A 21905-nucleotide genomic window follows, 5' to 3' on the forward strand; every position below is an offset into this window, starting at 1 on the left:
CAGTACCTTCAAGCACAAGGTAAATGGAATGTATTATATTTAAAACTGGAAAATAGCAATTGACTGCTATTTCCTCAGGAGAATCTTAATCTCAAAGTGCTTTTCAGCCAATGACACAAGGAACTATGACGACAAAGCCCAGGACTAGTAAATATCTTCTGCAAAAGTTCCCACATACAATTCATTGGGAAGGATAAGACAATAAAGCTGAGCATAGATAATACTGGGTTAACACAGACCAATGAACTGAGTCAGCTTGAAACATTCAGGATGGGTCAGCTAGGAACCAGAGCTGCAACCAGCATGATAAGGCTTAAAGTCTAGCTTGCCTTTGTAAAGAGGCACTTGATAATCAAATAATTTTACTTTTGTTATAAAAAGGCCAGAATTAAAGAGGTTAGACTAGATGTGATTAACCTAATGTACAATAGGAATATTTAAGTACATAGTACAGGAAATATTATCTTGGTTTAAAATGGTGTACAGGAAATTAAGCGTAATGTTACCATACAATGCTATGCAATGGCTTTTTCGGAATAGCATGATCACAATTCATTCCAGCCTTCTTTCCAGAAAATGAGATGTTATTTCTTTCAAGGCATTTGGCCTCTATAGTTCCCATATAATCAGTTTCTCTGTTTGAACCTACCCAAGAAAGGAAAGTGAAATATCCCACACATAACATATGAGACTTTCTTTGCATGCTCAACTGAGCAAAGAGGTAGATGTTCAGAAAGAGTATCTTCTGGTGCTGATAGAATGTTTTAGTATTGATCAATTGGCAACTTGCATGATACTGGCCAAGGCATCGTCATGAAATGCAACACAGTGGAATTAAGATTCAACTTTGAACTTGGATGGAGGATTCAAAGGCAGCTGAAATAGATAAATATGTTTTATTAGTTCTGTTCTGTTAGACATAAAATATTACTAGCATAGTATATTTGTCTCAGAATGTCTCTTCAAAATCCAAGAAGACCTACACATTTAATTTTGATTTCCAGACATTGAACTAGTGCATGACAATATAAAGTACAGGCAACTGAAATTCCAAAGGCCGGTAGGCTTACAAGCACATATATTTTATCATCAGGAGTATTCTATCCAAACTGCTAGAACTTTCATTTTTATAAAATATAATGCAGAGACATTGCATCAACTTCAATTGATCTGCAACATAATAAAGCAACATTCTCTACCAGTAATGATGAGAGTACCAAGTACTTTTTACTAAATCCTTTAAGATAAATGAGTTTTGTAGAGGCATATCCAGGGTCTTATCAGCTTGATGACAGAAAAGGATATACATTTCAAATTATCTTCAAAATACCTAATCGTTCAAAAATGTTATAACATACCTCAGTGTTTCTCAACTTTGGTGACTTTAAGATCTGTGGACTTCAACTCCCAGAATGTGCTAGCTGTGGAATTCTGTGAGTTGAAGTCCGCAGATCTTAAAAGTTTACCATGGTTGAGAGACACTGCTGTACCATATTTGCCAAACAAAAGCCATCCTACCTCATCACATCACAAGACACGACACCCCCATGCAGCCTTGATTCCCATCTTCATTACTGTTGAGCCTTTTCATTCGATACTGACGGATTTCTCTAACCAATGTATAAAAAGCATCTTCAACACCCTGAATGGAAAGTTGAGAAACATATGGTCTTAAGCAAGTAAATTATTTCCTATACTTTATTTTCTCACATTCCTCCTGAAAAACTCTATGCTGAATTTAATGTTCTTCATTAATGTTAAGAATCCTCCTCTATTCTTAAAGAACTAGGATTTTGCAGCCCAAACATAAACTGTTTCTTATACAGTTTAATTCACAATTAAAAGTAAAGAAAACCTAAATGCATAAGAACTTATTAAGTAACAGAAAATATTTATGGAAGTGGACTGCACTTCTTCAAAATTCAGCTACTAGATTAGTAATTAATATAAATATGCAAACAGGACTAGACAGTGTGGTTCTTAGAAATTAAAAACTGAAATAACCTACAGGATGGCTGCTCCTACCCATAGGTTTTAATGTTATGTCTTTCTTCCCAATCAGATTTATCTATATACCTAACAATAACTCTAGCTATTTTCTTAAGATATGAGCAGAAATACAAGAATTCATTACCTGTCTTGTTTTGGCAGATGTCTCAATGAATGGAATACCATAGCTCTTTGCTACTTCGTGAGCCTGCTTGGTGTCTACTGTTCTTGTTGGTAAATCACATTTGTTTCCCACTAATACCATTGGTACATCTTCTGAATCTTTCACTCTTTTAATTTGCTCTCTAGGGAAAGATACGATAGGAAAAAAGAAAATGAATCTTTCCTCAGAATGATGGGATATGTTAATGGGAGAGTGAACACATACTTTGTGCTTTTTTCTGACACTGTTTCTGCTGTCACTGATAAACAGTCCAATCAAGATGAAACTGACTAATAAAAGACTTTCAATCCTGAGGGAATTATTCTGAGGGAATATTCTATTGAGGGAATTAAATCCAATATTATATTGCATTATTTTCTAGATAAAAGGGGATAGAAATGAAATCAAATTTACCTGCTACTATGCTAGTAAAACACTGAGGTTGAAAAGATATCCTTCAAGTCTATTTTATGGTTAACTTCATATATATATATTTTCTAATGCAACCCCTGGGCCGAGGCCTATTCTAAACCGGCTGCGCAAACAATGGGCAAGTGCGCGCACGAAGCTCCACTTGAACTAGTGGTGGGAAAGCGCACATGCGCACTCCACTCAGAGTGAAATAGAGCTTTGCATGTGAGCACTCTCTGCTCAAGCGCCTTCCACTCGCATGAATGGAATTTTATGCATAAGCGCTAGTGCCTGTTGCTCACGAGTGGAGTTTCATGCGTGGAGTTTGCGCATAAAGCTCCATTCACACGAGTGGAGCGTGTGCAGGCCCACTTCTACCAATGGAGCTGTGCATGTGCGTGTGTGCCTACCAGTCACATGCCCCCACCTGTTCCAGGCCACCAAAGTGGAAAGGTTGGGGACCACTGTTCTAATCCAGTCACTAACCACAACTAGTGTCCGGTACATTTTCAAAGTTGCATTATATTATTATATTAAGTAAAATATCTCAGCAGTTATTAATCATTGCCTGAGTAATCATCTCGCTAGTGGACAATGTGCCACTTGATCTTATCTCTTGTTATTGATAAGGAGAACTTACCTGTAAAGATTTATATCTGCAAATGATTTGCTGTTGTTAATGGCAAACACACAAAGAAAGCCTTCCCCAGTTCTCATATATTGGTCCCTCATGGCACTATATTCCTCCTGTCCTGCCGTATCCAGGATATCTAGCAAACAAGTCTCTCCATCAATAACAACTTGTTTGCGGTAAGAATCCTATGGAAAATCAATGCAGTTTCAAAAGTAAATATGCAATCATTCAATGATAATAAACAAAACTATTTTTGAAATTATAAGTGAGATAAGATGAGAAAGGGTAGAGAATCATCTTAAATTTTAAAAAATCAGTAATCATAGTAAACATCATATTCATATTTAATTTCTCCCCATTTTAATTTTTTTTACATCACCTCAGCTTCTTTTGTGACATGGCTTATAACATCAAAACTTAATATGGCTCTGTTTGATTATTCATCCTTACTTTTATCCTACAACATCTTCTGCCGCATGCTTGCTTAACAAGTCTTTTCCAATTAATTTTTCAAGGCAGTGAAAATAAATATCAGAGACCAGCGATTGACAGCAAAAAGTGATAAAACAAAATGTTTAAGTACCAAGGACAGCTTGTTTAGTATGCTAAGATGTTAATATTCTCAAAGCCTTACCTCAATAGTAGGATCATATTCATCTACGAAGTGATTCTGGATAAGCTGAATGGTCAGGGCACTTTTTCCAACACCCCCAGCTCCTACTACCACCAGTTTGTACTCAGTCATTGCCTTCCTCAGAGCCCTGTTGGTAACACAAATATATATGATGCTATGTACAAATCACCCTCCATTAAAATATCCTATATAACAAGAATGCATACTGCCTTGAAAAGAGGCAGAGATGAGTGGCATATAAATTTGATAAATAAAATATAATTCAATGTTACATTTTTTAAAAAAAGTAATTAGGAACAATACAAAATAAAACACACTTATCCAAACATATTAGTAACAATGACTACTTTACCATAAGTATAAACAATTTTAGCAACTCATCACCTTCTCTTAAAATACAACAAAAATCTCATCTCATCTCTTATTTTCTTAACCTCTTATCTTTGCAGTTTGTATTATTCTCTCTCTTTCTCTTAATTGGCACCTGGCACATTTCTGGGATAGACAGGAGTAAAAAAAAGGGATTAATTTACATATCCAGATCTTCCATTCTTTTAGGACAGATATGGAAAATACGCAGTCTACAGGCTGTATTGTAGCACCCCAAAGTTATCCCATCAAGATTCAATGCAAAATGATTTATTTACAGGGATGCAACATTTTTGTTTTATAGAATTATGCATGCGAATGGAAGCAAAAAACTTCAACCCAAAAGAAAAACAAAGAAAAATAAGGATCACATTGTTAAGAGATTGTCCATTCCTAACGTGAATGTTTAAAAGTTTAGAATGCAGAACAGTATTCCTCAGGACTACATGGCACAAGTTTCATGAAGAGTTAGAAGTACCTTATTACTCCCTGGGCAGATCCAGCAAGGATTTTTTTTAAAAAAATGGAGTCCCAAATGCCCAAACCTGAATCAATTCAAGTGATGGAAGTTGCTTTTGATATTAGGACACATGCTTCCTATAGCTCTCCTGGCAATTAAATTCCTATCAGGATAACCATTTCAGCAGTAAATCCAAGACTGTGATCTTATCCCATTTCCTCAAGATGTTCCAGAGTTCTCCAAATGGGGGCAGCACTTGTCCTAAATTTTGTTTAAGCATGTACGGTATATACCACAACCTTATTCAAGATTTTGGGACTTCCTCTCTTCATCAGTCATCAATCTATCCAATCCATCTAGTCAATCCCGTCTTCCCTAACTAGGTACTACCACTTATGAAGATTTTTTTCTCTCTCTCTCTGATCTAGCACTAATATAATGCCTTAAATTCAAATCTGAAGTCCAGCAAAAGAATAGAATAGAATAGAATAGAATAGAATAGAATAGAATAGAATAGAATAGAATAGAATAGAATAGAATAGAATAGAATAGAATAGAATAGAATTCTTTATTGGCCAAGTGTGATTGGACACACAAGGAATTTGTCTTTGGTGCATATGCTCTCAATGTACATAAAAAGACAAGATACACTCGTCAAGAATCACAAGGCACAACACCCAGTGACAGTCATACGGTACAATAAGCAATCAAATCATACTAGGAAACAATCAATATCAGTATAAATTATTCTTCTTTCTACCCCAGCTACTCAGACTGGCATAACTATATGTCACTTTTACACAAAACTCTCAACCAAAACAAATTTGCTTTTCAAGACTACATTTGCAAAATTTTAATAAGCACCCAAGGGAAAAAAATTATTTTTGTCATTTGGTGTATCCTAAACACAGAAAGATCACACATGAACAATTGATCTGAACCCAATTTTTAACTCTAAGGGATACCAAATTCATATTTACCCTTCCTGCTAAATAAGTAGGTAAATGAATAGTGTACTTTGTATTGAACCTATGATATTATAACATATTACGCCATATTACGCCTGAGTGGCGTAAGAGGCTAATGCCTCCTACTAAGGCAGCATTTAACATCCAGCTGCCTTCAATTACTGCGAGTTCAATTCTCACCAGACTCAAGGTCGACTCAGCCTTCCATCCTTTCTAAGGTGGGTAAAATAAGGACCCAGTTTGTGGGGGCAATAAGCTGACTTTGTATACAATATACAAAAGTATGAAGGCTATTGCTTAACGCATTGTAAGCCGTCCTGAGTCTCTGGAGAAGGGCGGCATATAAAAATAAATAAAATAAATAAATAATAAATAAATAACGTAACATAACCTCTACACTGCCCATCTCACCAAAGTGCCTCTGGGCAGTTTACACATATCAGATTGGACCGATGGCAAAAGGATTCAAATTCATATTCTGTGAAGAAAGAAAATGATTCGGCAGCCTTATGTAAATGATCAATCTCATATATATTGTAGGCTTGTTACCGAGACAGGAAATCCCGTTTCCTTAATAAGACAAGGAACTTTAAAAAAGCAAACCGTATTTTACCTTAGGGCTGTCTATCAACCTAGCCACAATGGCTTGTAAACCGCAGCTTATTCTTGAGAATCATGCCAGCTACGGTTTGCTCTGTAAACCAGAGTTAAATAAAGCCTGATGGCGTGGTGGGAACTAAACAGAGCACAAGCCAGCCTTACCGACCAACTCCTGGTAGCTGCACTAAACCCTCAAGATCCCAGTCAGAGAATAACGAGCCTCGCAGGACCACCACTCCCTTCAGCTTTCTCCCCCCCCCTCCCCAGGCAGCTGAATTGGCAGGAGAGGCTCTCCTAAAGGGGCATCAAGCCCATCGGGCACCGTCGAGGACAGGCAGACGGGATTCGAGCGGGAGCGACGGACACACCCAACTCTGGGGATTGCAAATACCTTCCAAGGCAGCGCCTCTCAACAGCGGCTGGGGAACGACGAGAGACCGCTGTCTCTCCTGACCGGGGTGCGCCGTTTCCACGCTTCCTTCCACCCCAGGCTCGGAGAGCAAGGACTTCAAAGAGAGACCCCCACCCCACCCCCTCCACCCTCCCTGCCCAACGGCTGGCAAGTTAAGTATGAACCTCCACTTACTTCACTTCCAGGCTTCGCGGTCGCCGGAACGCCCTTCCGACGTAGCACAGCGCTGACGTCATCAACCGGTGCCGAGTGTCTCGGAAGGGAGCTGTGCCCGGAGAACGCTGGAGTCTGGCTTTGGTTTCATAAGGGTAGCATCGTCGCCTATGGTCTGAAACAATTCACTATACCAGAGGTCCTCAAACTTGGCAGCTTTAAGACTTGTGGACTTCAACTCCCAGAATTCTCCAGCCAGCCATGCTGGCTGGAGAATTCTGGGAGTTGAAGTCCACAAGTCTTAAAGCTGCCAAGTTTGAAGACCTCTGCACTATACAAAGGCTTAGAACTCGCTATCCAAACTGGAGACGTTAGGGGTCTATTCCTGAGAACAGCCTTGGGGAAAAAGTTTTTTCTGGTCTCCGGTTAAAGGTTCCCCAGCTTTTCTTCCAGGAACTTATTGGCAGAGTTCCCAAGGCTGCTCCACATGCCTGGCTAGAATGCCCAGCTAGCATGGAACATCCAATTTGGAGGTACAATAAGAAAGATTATGGAGTCAGCATCCTGTGGGTCAGTCCGTTGCCCATGAAACCCAAAACTGTGAATTCAGTAAAGTCCGAGAAATGTGTTCTGAGTGTGTAAATGCACCACACGAATTAATCAAATTTATTAATCAAATTTCTATACCGCCCTACTCCCGAAGGACTCGTACGTCGGAGCGCATGGGATTTTGGCAATAGTGTGTTGGTTTGCCGGGTAGTGTTACAGTTCTGAGGTTGTAAACAACAGTATGAGGATGCTTGAGTTAAAACTAGGCATTGCTTGTGCTTGTAGTATCCTGGCCGAAAGGTGGAAAAAATGACTGGTAATATTTACTTTTCTTTAGCACCGAATATTCCATGTAGCAGAAAGGTACAACTAAGTCCATTAGTCTATGCAGTGATCCATGCAATGAAGGTTAATGGCAACCCATCTGGTGAAGATTATGACACATGGAAAATTGAACCGTGGAATCTGAGAAGATGAAATGGTAGAGAAAGAATGAGCAAATGAAATGAAAAATGGATCAATTCTGTGCTTAGGAAACTAAAAGAAAAGAGTATAATATGATATGATCTTGTTGTCCTCCCCTATTTATTCACTCTATATGCAGAATATATATTGAAAGAATCTGGATTGAAAGATGAGTGTGGTTTTAAAATTTGAGAAACATCAGTAATGGCAGTGATGGCAATGGTCTGGTCTAGGGGTCTGTAACCTTTAACACCCAAAGAACCATTTGGACCTGTTTCCCACAGAAAAGAAAACATTGGGAGCCACAAAACCCTTCCTATGCTTGACTATTTATTGAGTGGCCACAAAACTAGCAATATGTAGTTAAATTAAAAGTTCTGTTTTCTTCTGAATTGGATTTATCCATGGTTGGCCTACTGGGGGTTGAAAAACTCAATAAATCACGTGCTGATGGATGTCGCACATTGGTGGTTATGACACATTTTGAGTGACGGTGCCGCAGCAGAGGGGTGAAAGAGCCAGATGTGGCTCCAGAGCTACAGGTTGCTGACCCCTGGTCTGGTCCCTAAAAATTCTAATGATGGGCAAGCTCGAATAATAAAAGTCAAGGAGCACCGTGAAAAGTGGGCCTAAGACTAGATACAAGAAAATGAATGCCTGCAGCAACCAGCCTTAACAATGAGTACACTAAAGTGGTGGATAGCATCTCTTTTTTGGGATCAGCTATTAACAGTTAAGGATCTATCAGTCATGAAATACACTACAATTATACCTTGGTAGCATAGCAATGAATTCTTGCAAAGATACTCTAATGGCCTTATGTATCTATAGCTACAAAGACCAGAATTGTGCAGGGAATGGTTTCCCTATGACACACTGGAAGTTGGGCTTTCAACAAAAGAATAGTTATCGATACTTTTGAACAGTAGAAAAAACTTCTGAGAACAGCATGGATAGCCAAGAAAATAAATCAAGGAGTATCAAACAAATCAACCCATCAAAGGAAGAGAGGACAACCAGGAGGACGGATGGACTCAGTTACAAGTAGCAATGGGTGCACCATTTGAAGACCTGAAGGACCAGGTTGTTGACAGATCCTTTTGGAGAATATCTGTATGGTTACTAAGAATCAGCATCAACTTGATGACACTTTAAGTAAATCAAATCAATGGGAATGATACTACTTTTGAAAATGGAATTGAAATCAATGCTGTCAATAGTAATCTTCCTTGTACCAATAATGAAATGGAACTCATAAATATTGAAAATTGTGATGCTGTAATTGAAGATGATAATGGAATAGTTGTGTAGTTTATTTAATGTACCCGTATGTGTAAAAACTTTATCCTATGCCCAGTGATTTGAAAAGAGTTTCTTTTTACTAAAAGAAAGATGGTATCAGGCCCCCAAACCAAGAAAAACATATGATTATTCCAAGCAATTCCTTTGTTCCACACCTATAGACAGTATCTTGCCAAACTGCAGCACTCCATTATTTTCATCAGGCATATCTGAGAACTATTATGGAGGGGCTGACTTCATCCTCTTTCGCAGCATTCCAGGTATGTGATCACCATTTGCAACCCTTACTTGCCTGTTTCCGACAAGGAAGGTCAACAGGGAAGCTGGCAAGAGGTTGCAAATGGTGATTGTGTGATATTGCAACCATGTGTCAATGTCAGCAACTGGAACTACCAGAATTGCTGGAATCAGTGTGGTTGCATGACATCATGTTTTATGACCGCATTGCTTAATGACAGAATTTCAGGTTCCAATTAACTGTTGTTAACCAAGGACTACCTTTAATACACGTATCAGTAAATATGTAACAAATGCTTGTACTGAGATTAGAGATGTGTTGGAGATGTAAATGTGCATGTACTTTCACATGTAGATGGTGCTGTACAAGTAGTTCTTGACTTACAACAGTTAGTTTACTAACCATTCAAAGTTACAACAGCACTGAAAGTGACTTATGACCGTTTTTCACTTATGACCGTTGCAGCATGGTCACGTGATCAAAATTCAGATGCTTGGCAACTAGCATGTATTTATGATGGTGGCAGTGTCGTGGGATCATATGACCACCTTTTGTGACCTTCTGACAAGCAAAGTCAATGGGGAAGCGAGGCTTATTTAACACCTGTTACTAACAACTGCAGTGATTCACCTAACAACTGTGGCAAGAAAGGTCCTAAAACAGACAAAATTCATTTAACAAATGCCTTGCTTATGAACAGAAATTTGGGGCCCGATTGTGGTTGTAAGACGAGGACTATATTGTTGGCTGAAAAATCTGCATGATTTTCACCAAATGCTTGATGGATTTTAAGATGTAAAATAAATGACATGGTGTAATATGTCATGTGTTGTTGTTCATCTGTTGTTGTATTTACCTACTAAGAATTGCTAAGCCCCAGATGATTTTTACTATGTCCTGATACATAAAATCATAGAACTCAGAGGGCATACTTTTGTATTCCGTTTCCCCCCAAATAAGACATCACCCTGATAATAAGCCCAATTGGGCGCATGGCAATAAGACCAAGCGCTTATTTCAGGGTTCAAAAAAATATAAGACAGGATCTTATTTTCGGGAAAACACAGTATATACATTTATGGGTTACTGGCAGAACTGTCTTCTCCCTATTACATTGGCCTGTCTCAGCTGGTTAGGCAGAGAGAGTATGGTACAGACCCTTTCAGTTAAAGACTTTCAACTGTCAGGGTCCAGGAAGAGAACCTACTCTGCTTTCTCCCCTGCCCTTTGGAATTTTCTCCAAGAGGTGACGTGGCCTTTTGGAAGTATCTGAAGACTTGACTCTTCCAACTCACTTGGGTTTCTCAGAGAAGCACACAACCTTGGAGTCAGCACTTTGAAGGTCTTCCCCTCACCTTTTAAACTTTAATTTTTCTGTTATTGTTTTAGCTGCCTCCTAGTGAAATATATTTTTTTAATTGTACATTGCCCAGGATCATTCTGTGAGATGGGCAGTTTCTAAATTTGACGTATAAAATAAATAAATTCCTGTTCCTGCACACTTTGAAAGTATCTTTCTGGAACCGAATCCAAAGCACAATCCTATTAAATTGGCTTCAGGCCAGATCCAGAATTATTTTGATTCAGGATAAACAACATCTTCAAACTGAATTATTGTATTCAATATTTAATGCTAACATTTTCAAGACAGAAATTTGGATTATCGATAGGTCAGAAGTTCAAATAATGCATATTTGGTTTAGTGCAAATTGTAAATTGATACCAAGACATGTTTAATGCGACCCAATATTCAGTTAATCAGATGCTAGTGCATGTGCAAATGTGGTTGGGATTTTAGATGTTAATCTTCATGTGTGCAAAATGGAGAAAAGGAAGACTATCTGAGAAAAATGTTACAAGTTTAAAAAAGAGGGGTTTTTTTGAGTTACAATGCCTGGTCATAAAAATGGGGGAAGTCTTGTTTTTTATTCAGGATCTAGAATGTCTTCTGAAAACACAGAAATTGGCAAAGCAGGAAAGTGGGTGGGAGAGGTTTATGAAGAAGGTACAAGACAGAGGCAAATTTTCAAAATCAGTAAAACTTTATTCTATTTCCATTCTTTGCCATTAACAGAAAAATTGGAGAAAGCAATGTTTGTTTTACAAAGATAATGCATCTCCCAGAGAAGAAAAACCCTAAATTGAGAATAGAGGTAACATGGAAAAAACACAGTACTGCCCTCTATTCAAAGTAAATAACTCCTGATCTTTTTGGTTAAAGTAATACTTAGACCAATCATTCAGTTTGCTTGCTTGATAAAGTGTGGCTGAGGAAGGGAAGGGATGGGGAGGGGGGGGGCCTGGAAGGAAGGGAGGAAAAAAAAAAGCACACAGACATCAACTATTTCACCTTGATGAAAGTCTCAATACAGCTATGGAAAGCCTAAGTATTCTTTTACAGTACACTGGGTGTTGGCTGCAAAAAAAATGTATTCACTTCAGGCACAAATTTTTAATTTTTTTTTTAATCAGTAAAATAAACCGGGTTTAGAAGCTGCAGTGTTGTAAGCAGCAAATTGTGCATTGTTTTAAATATCTTTAAGTTACCACACTGATGGCACACTTTATCCTTATGAAATTCTGCACTAAGCATGCTAATTGAAGTTAATTAGAAAAAAACCTAGTAGTCTACTTTGGAAAATATGTTCAATGAGATCTAAGAGACAATTTTGCTTGCTAAATGAATCTGAATTTAAATGAGACATTAAAAAAACCCAACATTTGGCCATCAAATAAATGTTTGAGTACTCATATAGGATTCTATATAATACGGTTAGTGTATCTATCCTCATATGAGCCTCAAAACAGGATGAAAATGACGAGAAAATCAGCCTTTCCTGCCTTGGAGAGGACAAAATAATTGAGACCTAAGGCATAGTAATACCTTGGTAAAATTGAATTAAAGAAAATATATGCATGTTGTGTCTATATATATATATATTTCTTTTCAGTGCAGAATTTCATAAGGTCTTCCAGAATAGAACTGTCTATAATATTTACTTAAAGAGGCAAAGTAGATTTGCAGTTACCAGTTGCTTTAAATGCACCATTCAAAAAGCTTCTAAAATTGTTAATATAAGGCGCCACCTTAGGTTCTCCAGGATGCAACTGTGCATATTTTAAAACTGTTTCATAAATTTATTTTTAAACATAACATGAGGAAGGTGTTAAAACTGGTGTAATAGCTCCTTAGATTTTGGAAGGGATGAATACAAGGATATTCAGTACCCTTCACCAGACCCCACCCTTATTCCAATATTAGTTGCTTTGAGACCAGTTAGTCGATAACACCAGCTTGACGAATCTTTCTCTCTGTCCCAAATCCCTGTAAATGGCAAAATATATCATGAGTTTAAATTGGATGTTGAAATAACAGTGAAAGAAAAGACAGCTATAAGCATCACATATATTCATTTTGCTTCTGAGCTTACACTTTTCCCATTTTGCTCTTATTTGTGTTTATGCTATTTTCTAAAATGCCTCAACGCATTTGTGGACCTGATATTTCCTACAATTAACTAAAAATGAATATAGAATGTTCCACACATTCCTGTTTGCAAGTCCTACTTGGTGTATTCTTTTTTGCTGTTAAAATTGCCTTTTTAATAGCCTCTGAAGTGCCCAAATATACATTTCTGCTTCCAGAGAAAAAATAATTATAGTTCTTTCCTAAAAACAAAGCTAAACCAAAAAAAAAAAAAAAATTAAAACCACTGCAAAGCCCTGACTAAAGCCTGATTTGTCTATACAGGGCAAATATATACTGGTCAAGAACTAATAACTTATATCTCTAATTGAAAAGCTTTGAATGGTCATTTGTTAATATACACAGAAAGATTATATTGGGCTTTGTTTGAAACCTAGAGCTTATAACACTTTTTGCTAGGAACAGCCTCTTCCAATATACCATGCCAGTTAAATGTAGCTCACACGAGACATTAATTCCTAAGACTAATAGGCTAACACGGGACCCAAAGGAATACTGACACTAAGGGGAGGGGGGGTTTAAGAGAACAGGTCATGTGATTCACACATATATGAGTAGTAGCCAGCTTCCTACTCAGGAGAAAGGTGAGCATTCCAAAAGTTGCACTTTTCTGGGAGTACAAGACCAGTCTTAATTCTGGATAAAGAGCCCAACATGAAGTAGTACATTCTTGTTTAGCCAACTTGGAACAAAGCATGATGGTTCCAGTATCCATTTAAAAAAATATCAGGAAAAAAACTGTAATCTTTAAGTGGGATATGGAAAGTCAGAAATCTATGCTGGTCTTTGCAGAATCATACCATGCATTCTAAATAACGTACAAAATAAATATGAGAATAAAGTGATTATTTCACTTTATTTGTAGGTCTAAGTAGGACCTGCAAACAGGAATTTGTGTCAGGTTAGGAGCTAAAGTGGACTGTATAGCATTGAAAAATTTGGGACCAATTTTGGAAAAAGGTATCTGGGTGAAGAACTAATTTGCCCCATGGAACCTAAGGAAGAGAGCAAAGTTCTCCAGCTTGTACCAAAAATGCTGCCTTCCATAACAATTAAATGGGACAGTAGCCACAGGCTCAATGAATTTCAAAATTAGCAAACAACAAGGGTAAAGCTCCAAGATGGATTGGTTTATCAATGATTTAGAAAAAAAGGAAGGTATCTTCCATTGAAAGAGAGATATCCTTTACTGAATGAAGAATTGACACTTGCTGTTTTAAATGAAACAGAAATGCCAAATATGAGGGAGGTAATCAAATTGTTCTTTTCAGATAAAGTTTATAAAAGTTTTCCATTTAGCTTTATAAATTCTCAGAGCTGTGGAGGAACAAAATAGTGAAACACAAAATTGGGAAATAGATTCACCTATTATAAACTGAAGAAACTTGGTGGGATTCTGTTCCTACAATGCAGACATTTGCAAAAATGGGGCCTTAAGATAAGATGGCTTATGATGGGAAGTCATGTATGACTGACAAGAATTGTTTTTAAAAAGTGTGACATTAAAAAAATGTAAATAAAAATTTAATAAAACAGTATTTAAGAAATATCAGCGTTCAAAGTCAAATATACTAATGTTTGATAGACACAGAAACAAAATTAGTTTGGCGGGAACCAGACTTAGTCGCATGGTAGCTGTAGAAGATAGTGCTCTGCAAATAATTCTATAAACTCTAGAACAAGGATGTCAAACTCACCGCGTCATGTTGCCATCATGTGATGTTTTTCCCATTCGCGGAGCTGGGATAGGCGTGGCCTACATGTTACACATCCAGCCCGTGGGCCGCCAGTTTGACACCCCTGCTCTAGAAGATTCTGAATATACTCTGCACAAGCTGCAGAACCCTTACGTGTTACTCAAAGGGACTACAATAAACAACTGCAGATTATTAATACAAAGAATATTTCCAGAAATGTGAAAAGTACCAAGAGCGAGCAAAAAAAAAAAAAAGTATATTGGAATGGAATGTTTTCAGTGAACATAAAGAATCTGTCCACCTGAAGTGAATTTTGATAAGAGTCCTCTTTAATAGTTTCTATTCCCTGTCAGATGTGGAAAAAGGAAACCCAAAAATGCATTTCCTGTCTCAAAGGTCCCATTGTGGAAACAGGAAACCTCAGAAATGAGCCCCACATCCTGATTATATCCTTAATATTAGCTATTATATCTATCTTTTGTTATTTTGAAGAACAAGATAGCTTATAACTATGTTAACTACCACCTTCTTTGATATATTTATTTTTTAAAACAAGTCAAAGATTTTAAACCCTAACCCTTGCTGAAACTTACACTGAAAACATATCCCTCACACAAATGGTGCAACTTCTTTTTCTTCAAATTCTTTCTCAAAACCATTTCTTCCTTTGTCTGAAAACTCTTATTCAATTATGTAAGGTAACTCTTGTCTGTTCATGATCATACTTCCTTGCCTTTTTCCTCCTTCCCTTCCAAACAGCAATTGTCATATTATTATGGGTTTAATCTCTGGATATTCTAGATTTAATCTGTCTGATACCAAAGCCCAATAAGGTGCTGTATCAACATTTATTAATCAACCATCACAAACAGTTCTGTTTATTTATTTACTGCTTTATGCTAACATCATTTTTCAATCCCATCTAATTCTTTATTGCCTGATGGACATCATTTTGCCAAGAATATTTAGACTACTATATAACACCAATTTGTTCCAGAAAAATAACTAATATTAAGGGATTATAAGAATTGCAGTTTAAAATGTTTCAAAACTAAATTGTCTATTCCTACCCTATTCCTACCCTGGTCCATTTCAAATAGGAAATGTAAGAAATTCATATATTTATTATACCATTCCAATGATGTGGCTATCAGAAATAATGTCATTCTGTCTTAAAAGCTGAAATTATGAAATATGGGCAAATTTCCTGTAACATACCTTTGTATTATCCGGTCCCCTTGGCTGACGAATCACAGTTAGACGAGGAGCACTGGCATCATCCAAAGTAATGCTCTTTAAACGATTAACAAGTCTGTCAGGGCGTGGAGCAGCTACAGCCTTAGCACCTTCACTGTTAATAGAAACAAACCAAATCAATGGGAGGAGGGGGAAAAACAAAAAGAACTAACACTTAAAAATACTATGACTTTTAGTTTCTCCTTCCATAAAATCCTAAATGATTACTGAGTAATACAATGAAAATCAGAATATTTTATGTCTACAATAAAATTCCAAATGTAAGCTCTAGTACAGAGCAAATCAAAGAAATGTCAAATTGTTCTGGTGATTCTAATAGAACCACCTTTGCAATAAGCATAATTGAACTGCCACCTTCATGTTTAAAACCTCAATGACAGCCCAATAAATATGTAAAAAAAATATTAATTTTAAAAAAAAGACTAACCAGAAAATGTGTTGTGTTCAAATACTACATAATAATAAGGCTAGCTGTACTATATAGCTTTCCCTCCCATTCCCTAGTATAAGTCCAAACATCAGATCTGCTAACTCTTGATTTCTGCAATTCCTCTCACACGTCAGCCACTAAAATTATATTTCAGACAAAATGTATGGAGAAGTGTAGGTAAAACTAGGAATAGAAAAGTTATGGTTACACAAAGACTAACAGAATATACTTTTTGTAAGCAAAAAACATGCACCAATGCTAGTACCGATTAATTCACCCAAACTGATATAATGCTGCAAGAAACGAACAGCTAATGAAATATTTTTGTAATATTCCCGAGATCAGGATTGCTTAATTTATTTCTGTGAAAAGAACAATACTGCTAATGATTAGCAGTTTCTTACCTAACACGCCACACATTACAGGCACTGCATTTCCCTGTGCGTTGATTGAGAATGACTGAAAACTCTACTTCATCACCAGCCTGCAATTCCACTCCATCCTGAACTTCTTTCACATGAAAAAAGAGTTTTTTGCCGTCACCCACTTCATAGTTTATGAAACCAAACTGAAAGAGGAAAGGAAATTATCTTGTTAATTGAACAATTAAGCAATGTTTTCTACAGATGTTTCCCATACCCTTCAGATTGCCGATTTTGTTTTCCTGTCACCACACATTTTCTAAGACATTTAGTAAAGGGCTTCCTATCATAACGATTTCATACTTCAACCCAAATTAAAATTTTAAAATCTAGCTATTTTATTTGGTTCAAAGCCAAATATAAGACCTCTAAAACTTGTCCACACTTCCATATATTCAGAATAACAATGTGAATATCATAGGAGTAATTTTTTGGTTTCTAGGTGTTATGTTCCAGAAACTGGAGACCATTCAAGTGAAATCTTGTATTAAAACACATTTAGAACAAATTATCTTATCCTAGAGGTTCTAAACTAGACGGCTCCAAGATGGATTTTATAGGACAAGTTGGACACAGCTGGTGTATGCTACTCCAATTCCTTCTCTAGTTTCCAGCACAACAAATCTGACTGCCAGCCTAATTCCCAATCTTCCAAATGATTTCTTCTCTCCTTTTGTGCTTCTCCTCAGCTATCACCATAGCAATCTCTCCAGCATGAAGTATCTACCAGCATGACATCAACCAGCATGTACCAGAAGATACCAGAAGTATCTACCAGCATGACACCTTCCCTTTCCCTCCCTCTCATCATTTGATGGCCTTTGTTTTTCACCTTTAAGCCAGTTTTGCCATAATACCATACTTTGATCTGAGCCCACAATATAACAGTCTCATTTCACTAATAAACCTGTGGTTCAGTTCCAAAATGTGCTCTAAAAAAACAGCGGTTTCATACACAGAACATTCTGCATACACATAAAACCATATTTTCCTAGTTACGGGTTTCTTAAACCCAACAGTATAGTTTGGGTTGATGAAGGGATGCTTTATTGCTACAATTATTAAACTATTATGTATAGAAATGTGGAAAGCAACAGAATAATCTGTAAAGTTTCTAACCAAATTATGCCAACAAATCTGGAGAACATGGTGGCTAACACATTGGAAGAAGTCGGTCTACATACCAAACCAAAAAAAGTAGACTTAACAAAAGTATTCAAATGTTGTACAACATTCTTAATGTAACATGCTAACAAAATAGTATTTAGAATCACCCAATACAGATTTAGAGTCCTACATGGAAAGGGATATGCTAGATGGTCATGCTGGTTTTAGAAAAACCTTAGCGATGGGAGGCATTAATCGCTGATACCCCAAGTAGATACCCCAAGAACACCCCCCCCAATCAATATGTGCTTTATTGATTTAAAAAAAGGTGTTTGTTCATATTGACCATGACTGGTTGTGGAATGTCTTTAGGACCCTGGGAGAAAAATGGCATATTAAAGATGGCTCTGCAAAAATCAGAGCCGATTAACACAGCACAATGGAGAAGCAACAAGCAGACCAGCTCTCTGATAATAACTTGAATTACTATCCACAATTGCTCCAGGCAACTGCTTCTTGTGAGTAAACCACAAGAGTTAATTACTAAAATTGTTTATGCTTGTGATGAAGGGAAGTTACTTCTTTGTTATGTTAAAATTCTGGAAAAAAAAGAAAAAAATTGAATCCTGGACTATTCATTTTCTTTATGCAAAATCTATATACAGGACAGAAAGCAACAATTTGAATGCGACATTATGCACAGGTCAGCAAAAGAGTGAGGCTAGGTTGTATTCTCTATATTTATTCAACCTAATTCCTGAAAATATACTGAGGGAAGCTGGATTGGACGAAGAGAAGTATGACTTTAAACTGCAGGAAGAAGCATCAATAATCTGCACTATGCTGACTATTCTGATAACTAAAATGCAAATGACAGCATTAATACTGAAGAGTTAGACAGTGTCTGCTTTTTAGAATCAACTATCAACAGTAAAGGAATCAGCACTCATGAAATGCTCCACAGTATTTGATAGAGTAGAAATAAAGCCTTGGAAAACATTTAGATACCAGAATATGCCTTAAATATGCATTGAAAAGTTCAGAATCACACAAGTAATGGTTTTCTTTCAGATACTCTTTGGAAATAAAAGTTGGATTTTGAAGCAGCAAATTTTCTAATTAGAACTTTGAGGTCACAGAAACCTCTTAAAAATACCATGAACAGCCAAGAAAGAAAAAAAAAAAAAAGGATCATAGAACAAATCAATTTAGAGTTCTTATTAAAGGCAGTGCTCTTAACTTAAGGTAGTAGTTAAGGGAGTTTTGCCCCATTCTACAACTTTTTTTGCCACAGTTGTTAAATGAATCACTGAAGATTTGCAGTCCAGTTAAGTGAATCATAAAGTCCTTCCAATTACTGTGGTCTAATTTGGCAGGCTATGTGCAAAGACATATGACTCTACAGCAGTGGTTCCCAACATGGGCCCACGCCCCACAGGGGGGTAATTTGATTTTTAATGGGGGCAATTCAAAAATGAGCTCTTAACTGAATTTGTGAAAGCCCACTAATTGTTCTTATATATTTGTGATGAAACAGCTGTGCTTCATTTACCTATTATTAAAGTGCCCAGGGCCCAGTCTGAAAAGGATATCCCAGCTGGAGGGAAGAGGGAGCAACTGGCAGCCAATCAGACTGTTTCCACTAAGAATCATGGGACTGGCAGTCTCTCTCTCTCTTTCCTGTGGGCTTTGCTGCTGGGTGGTTGCAGGGAGAGCTGCTCTGTGGGGAGACAGAGTGGATGGCTGCTGGAGGAAGCCCAGCAGTGAGGATACAGAACCAGTACCCAGGTTTAATTAAGAAATTGTTAGATTTACAGTTATTTTTAACCTGTGTTTTCCCAGGCCCTGTTTTACAAGACTTTTCCTCTAAGAGAATCTGGGGCTGGGCCATGCATGCGTAGGCCTTGCGAGGCCTGTGTGACTCACCTCCACCTACTGAACTACCAAACTGAACTACCCTTTTCTCACTAAGCTGCAGGTTTAAAGCAAGTGGGCAAGTAGTGGGGTCATAGGCTACTACCCCCACTTTGTTCATGACAATCTTATTATTCATAAATTAAGTTAAGAATGTTTTTTTAAATTTTCCTCTTTCTGGCATGGCTTTGTGATGAAATACCCAAATTCAACCTACTTTGCAAGAAAACTGCTGTTACCATTCCCATCTTCATAGTTAGCTGAATGTGGCTTTAGTGCTGTAAATGATTTGCTAATGAAAAAAAGAAATCGATTGGATATCACTGAACGAGGAGACTTGAGAATGAAGCTGACTAAATTGGAGCCTAATATAAAATCTCTCTGCAACAGGCATCCAACACAAGGATCTCACTAAGTTAAGTAGACTAAAACTGCAATCCTACGACATTTTGCCGGGAGTAAGCCCCATTGAAGACAATGGCACTTACTTCTGAAGAGACATGAATAGGATTGCGTTGTAAATATAATCTGACAATGTCATCTAATTGTGGCAATTAGATGCCAAAGTAAGCTATAAGTATTTTTATAAATTAAAACGACAACCAGCAGATAGCACTTAAAATATGCTAGGTAACACTGGCCTCAGCAAGGGCTAATATACCTAAAAAAATATTCACTTAAACAAGTAACTTTTGAATAATAACAGTTTGGCTTTGATTTGATTATAGGGAGCAAAACCCATACCAACTAGCACTGATCTTACCTAGTTGGATAATGAAATGTCTATCAAGCTCAAAGAATACCAAGGATTCTCTAGAGTTCAATGCTGAGCTATATATATTCTCTTGGGAATATATGCATCGAATTGGAAATTTATTTTTTTTATATACAAGCAACACATAAAGAATTATCTTCTTACCTGATCTTTCACACATTCTACAGTGGCTCTACGGAAAACTGTTATGTTGCAAGCCATTGTTTGTCCATTCTGACCAAAGACACAAAGCTGGAATTTCACGGTCTCTCCTTTCTGCAGACAGTCCCCTTTATTTGCCATGCCAACAATTCCAAAAGGATAGACCTCACCTTTCATTTCTCCTAGAAAAACACACAAAATCAAAGATGTGCTTTCATTTAAAAAAAAGAAGTAGCTAATACAGAGAGTCCTCAGTTTGCAACCACAATTGAGCCCAAAATTTCTGTTGGTAAGTGAGACAGTTGTTCAGTGAATTTTGCTCCATTTTACATCCTTTCTTGCTACAGTTGTTAAATGATTCACTGCAGTTGTTAAGTTAGTAACACAGTTGTTTAGTGAATCTGGGTTCCCCATTGACTTTGCAGGTCAGAAAGTTGCAAAAGGTGATCATACAACCCCAGGACAGTGAAACTATCATTAATATGAGTTAGTTGCCAAGCAATTTTGAATTTTGATCATGTGATCATGAAGATGCTGCAATAGCTGTAAGTGTGAAAAAGTGATGTCACTTTTCAGTGCTGTTGTAACTTCGAATGGTCACTATTCTAAATAAATACTAAGTTCTGTGAATTTATACTGTTATAGAATAGCATGCAAATGAATTCTAGACTAAAGAGTTACCTAATACATACCAAGAATAACATATTAAAGGTACAGTGAGGATATGTATTACTTACCATCCTCCATGACTTCAATCATTCCTTGGTATTCCGTTTGGTTAGGATCTACACTCCTGAGAGGGCGAATAACTTTACCCGTGTAGCAAGTTGGGTCAGCTTCATCTGTGATGCCATTTACTGCAATAGAAGACCAATTACGCCATTTACTGCAATAAAATTACCAAGTTTGGCAAAACAGTGTGTATAATTTGCAGAAACTACATTGTTATAACTTATTGACATAATGAAATAACTCAGAAAACCACTAAAATCTATGTTGAATGTGCTTATTAGTACTTTTTTTCAAGAGTAGTGCCTGCTTTTGTTTGTTTGATTTTCTGTTGCAACAGAAATTGACTGCCTGACTGGCTTGTTAAATAACTATGTATGTATATAACTACTAAAACGAGTTGTGGTTGGTAACCAAATATATTACGCTACAGAGAATTCACTATGAAGAAACTGCTTTTTAATTCAAGGGATAAAAATATCCAATTTTCTCACAATACCAGAGCCTTCGGTTATACTAAAAAGTTGAATAATTCAGGGAAGATTCAGGATATACTATAGTAAAACATACTAACTTTTAAAAATACAACACATAACTAA

The 21905-nt window shown here is 37.0% G+C and overlaps 2 protein-coding genes across 6 annotated transcripts in view; both read right to left on the minus strand.

Annotated features, from left to right (window-relative positions):
- Positions 1 to 420: 420 nt before the first annotated feature.
- On the minus strand, positions 421 to 6689 carry NRAS (NRAS proto-oncogene, GTPase). Its single transcript, XM_070939863.1, has 6 exons — positions 6620 to 6689; positions 3832 to 3958; positions 3204 to 3382; positions 2135 to 2294; positions 1519 to 1642; positions 421 to 876 (listed from the first exon to the last, which is right to left on the minus strand). The coding sequence occupies exons 2-5, from the start codon at positions 3940 to 3942 to the stop codon at positions 1523 to 1525; spliced, it is 570 nt and encodes a 189-aa protein (XP_070795964.1). The 5' UTR covers positions 3943 to 3958; positions 6620 to 6689; the 3' UTR covers positions 421 to 876; positions 1519 to 1522.
- Positions 6690 to 11370: 4681 nt separating this feature from the next.
- CSDE1 (cold shock domain containing E1) overlaps positions 11371 to 21905 on the minus strand; it is a 45265-nt gene continuing 34730 nt past the window's right edge. For all 5 annotated transcript variants that reach the window (XM_070941585.1, XM_070941584.1, XM_070941583.1 and 2 more), the window contains 5 exons: positions 21315 to 21434; positions 20581 to 20759; positions 16623 to 16786; positions 15750 to 15882; positions 11371 to 12672 (listed from right to left, as the gene is read on the minus strand). In XM_070941585.1, the coding sequence (XP_070797686.1) occupies positions 12625 to 12672; positions 15750 to 15882; positions 16623 to 16786; positions 20581 to 20759; positions 21315 to 21434 (644 nt within the window). In that variant the 3' untranslated portion in view covers positions 11371 to 12624. The remainder of the gene's footprint in view (positions 12673 to 15749; positions 15883 to 16622; positions 16787 to 20580; positions 20760 to 21314; positions 21435 to 21905) is intronic.

Source organism: Pituophis catenifer, unplaced genomic scaffold (genome assembly GCF_029215685.1).
Source record: "Pituophis catenifer annectens isolate HBS135680 unplaced genomic scaffold, rPitCat1.0.hap2 SCAF_3, whole genome shotgun sequence".
NCBI lineage: Eukaryota > Metazoa > Chordata > Lepidosauria > Squamata > Colubridae > Pituophis > Pituophis catenifer.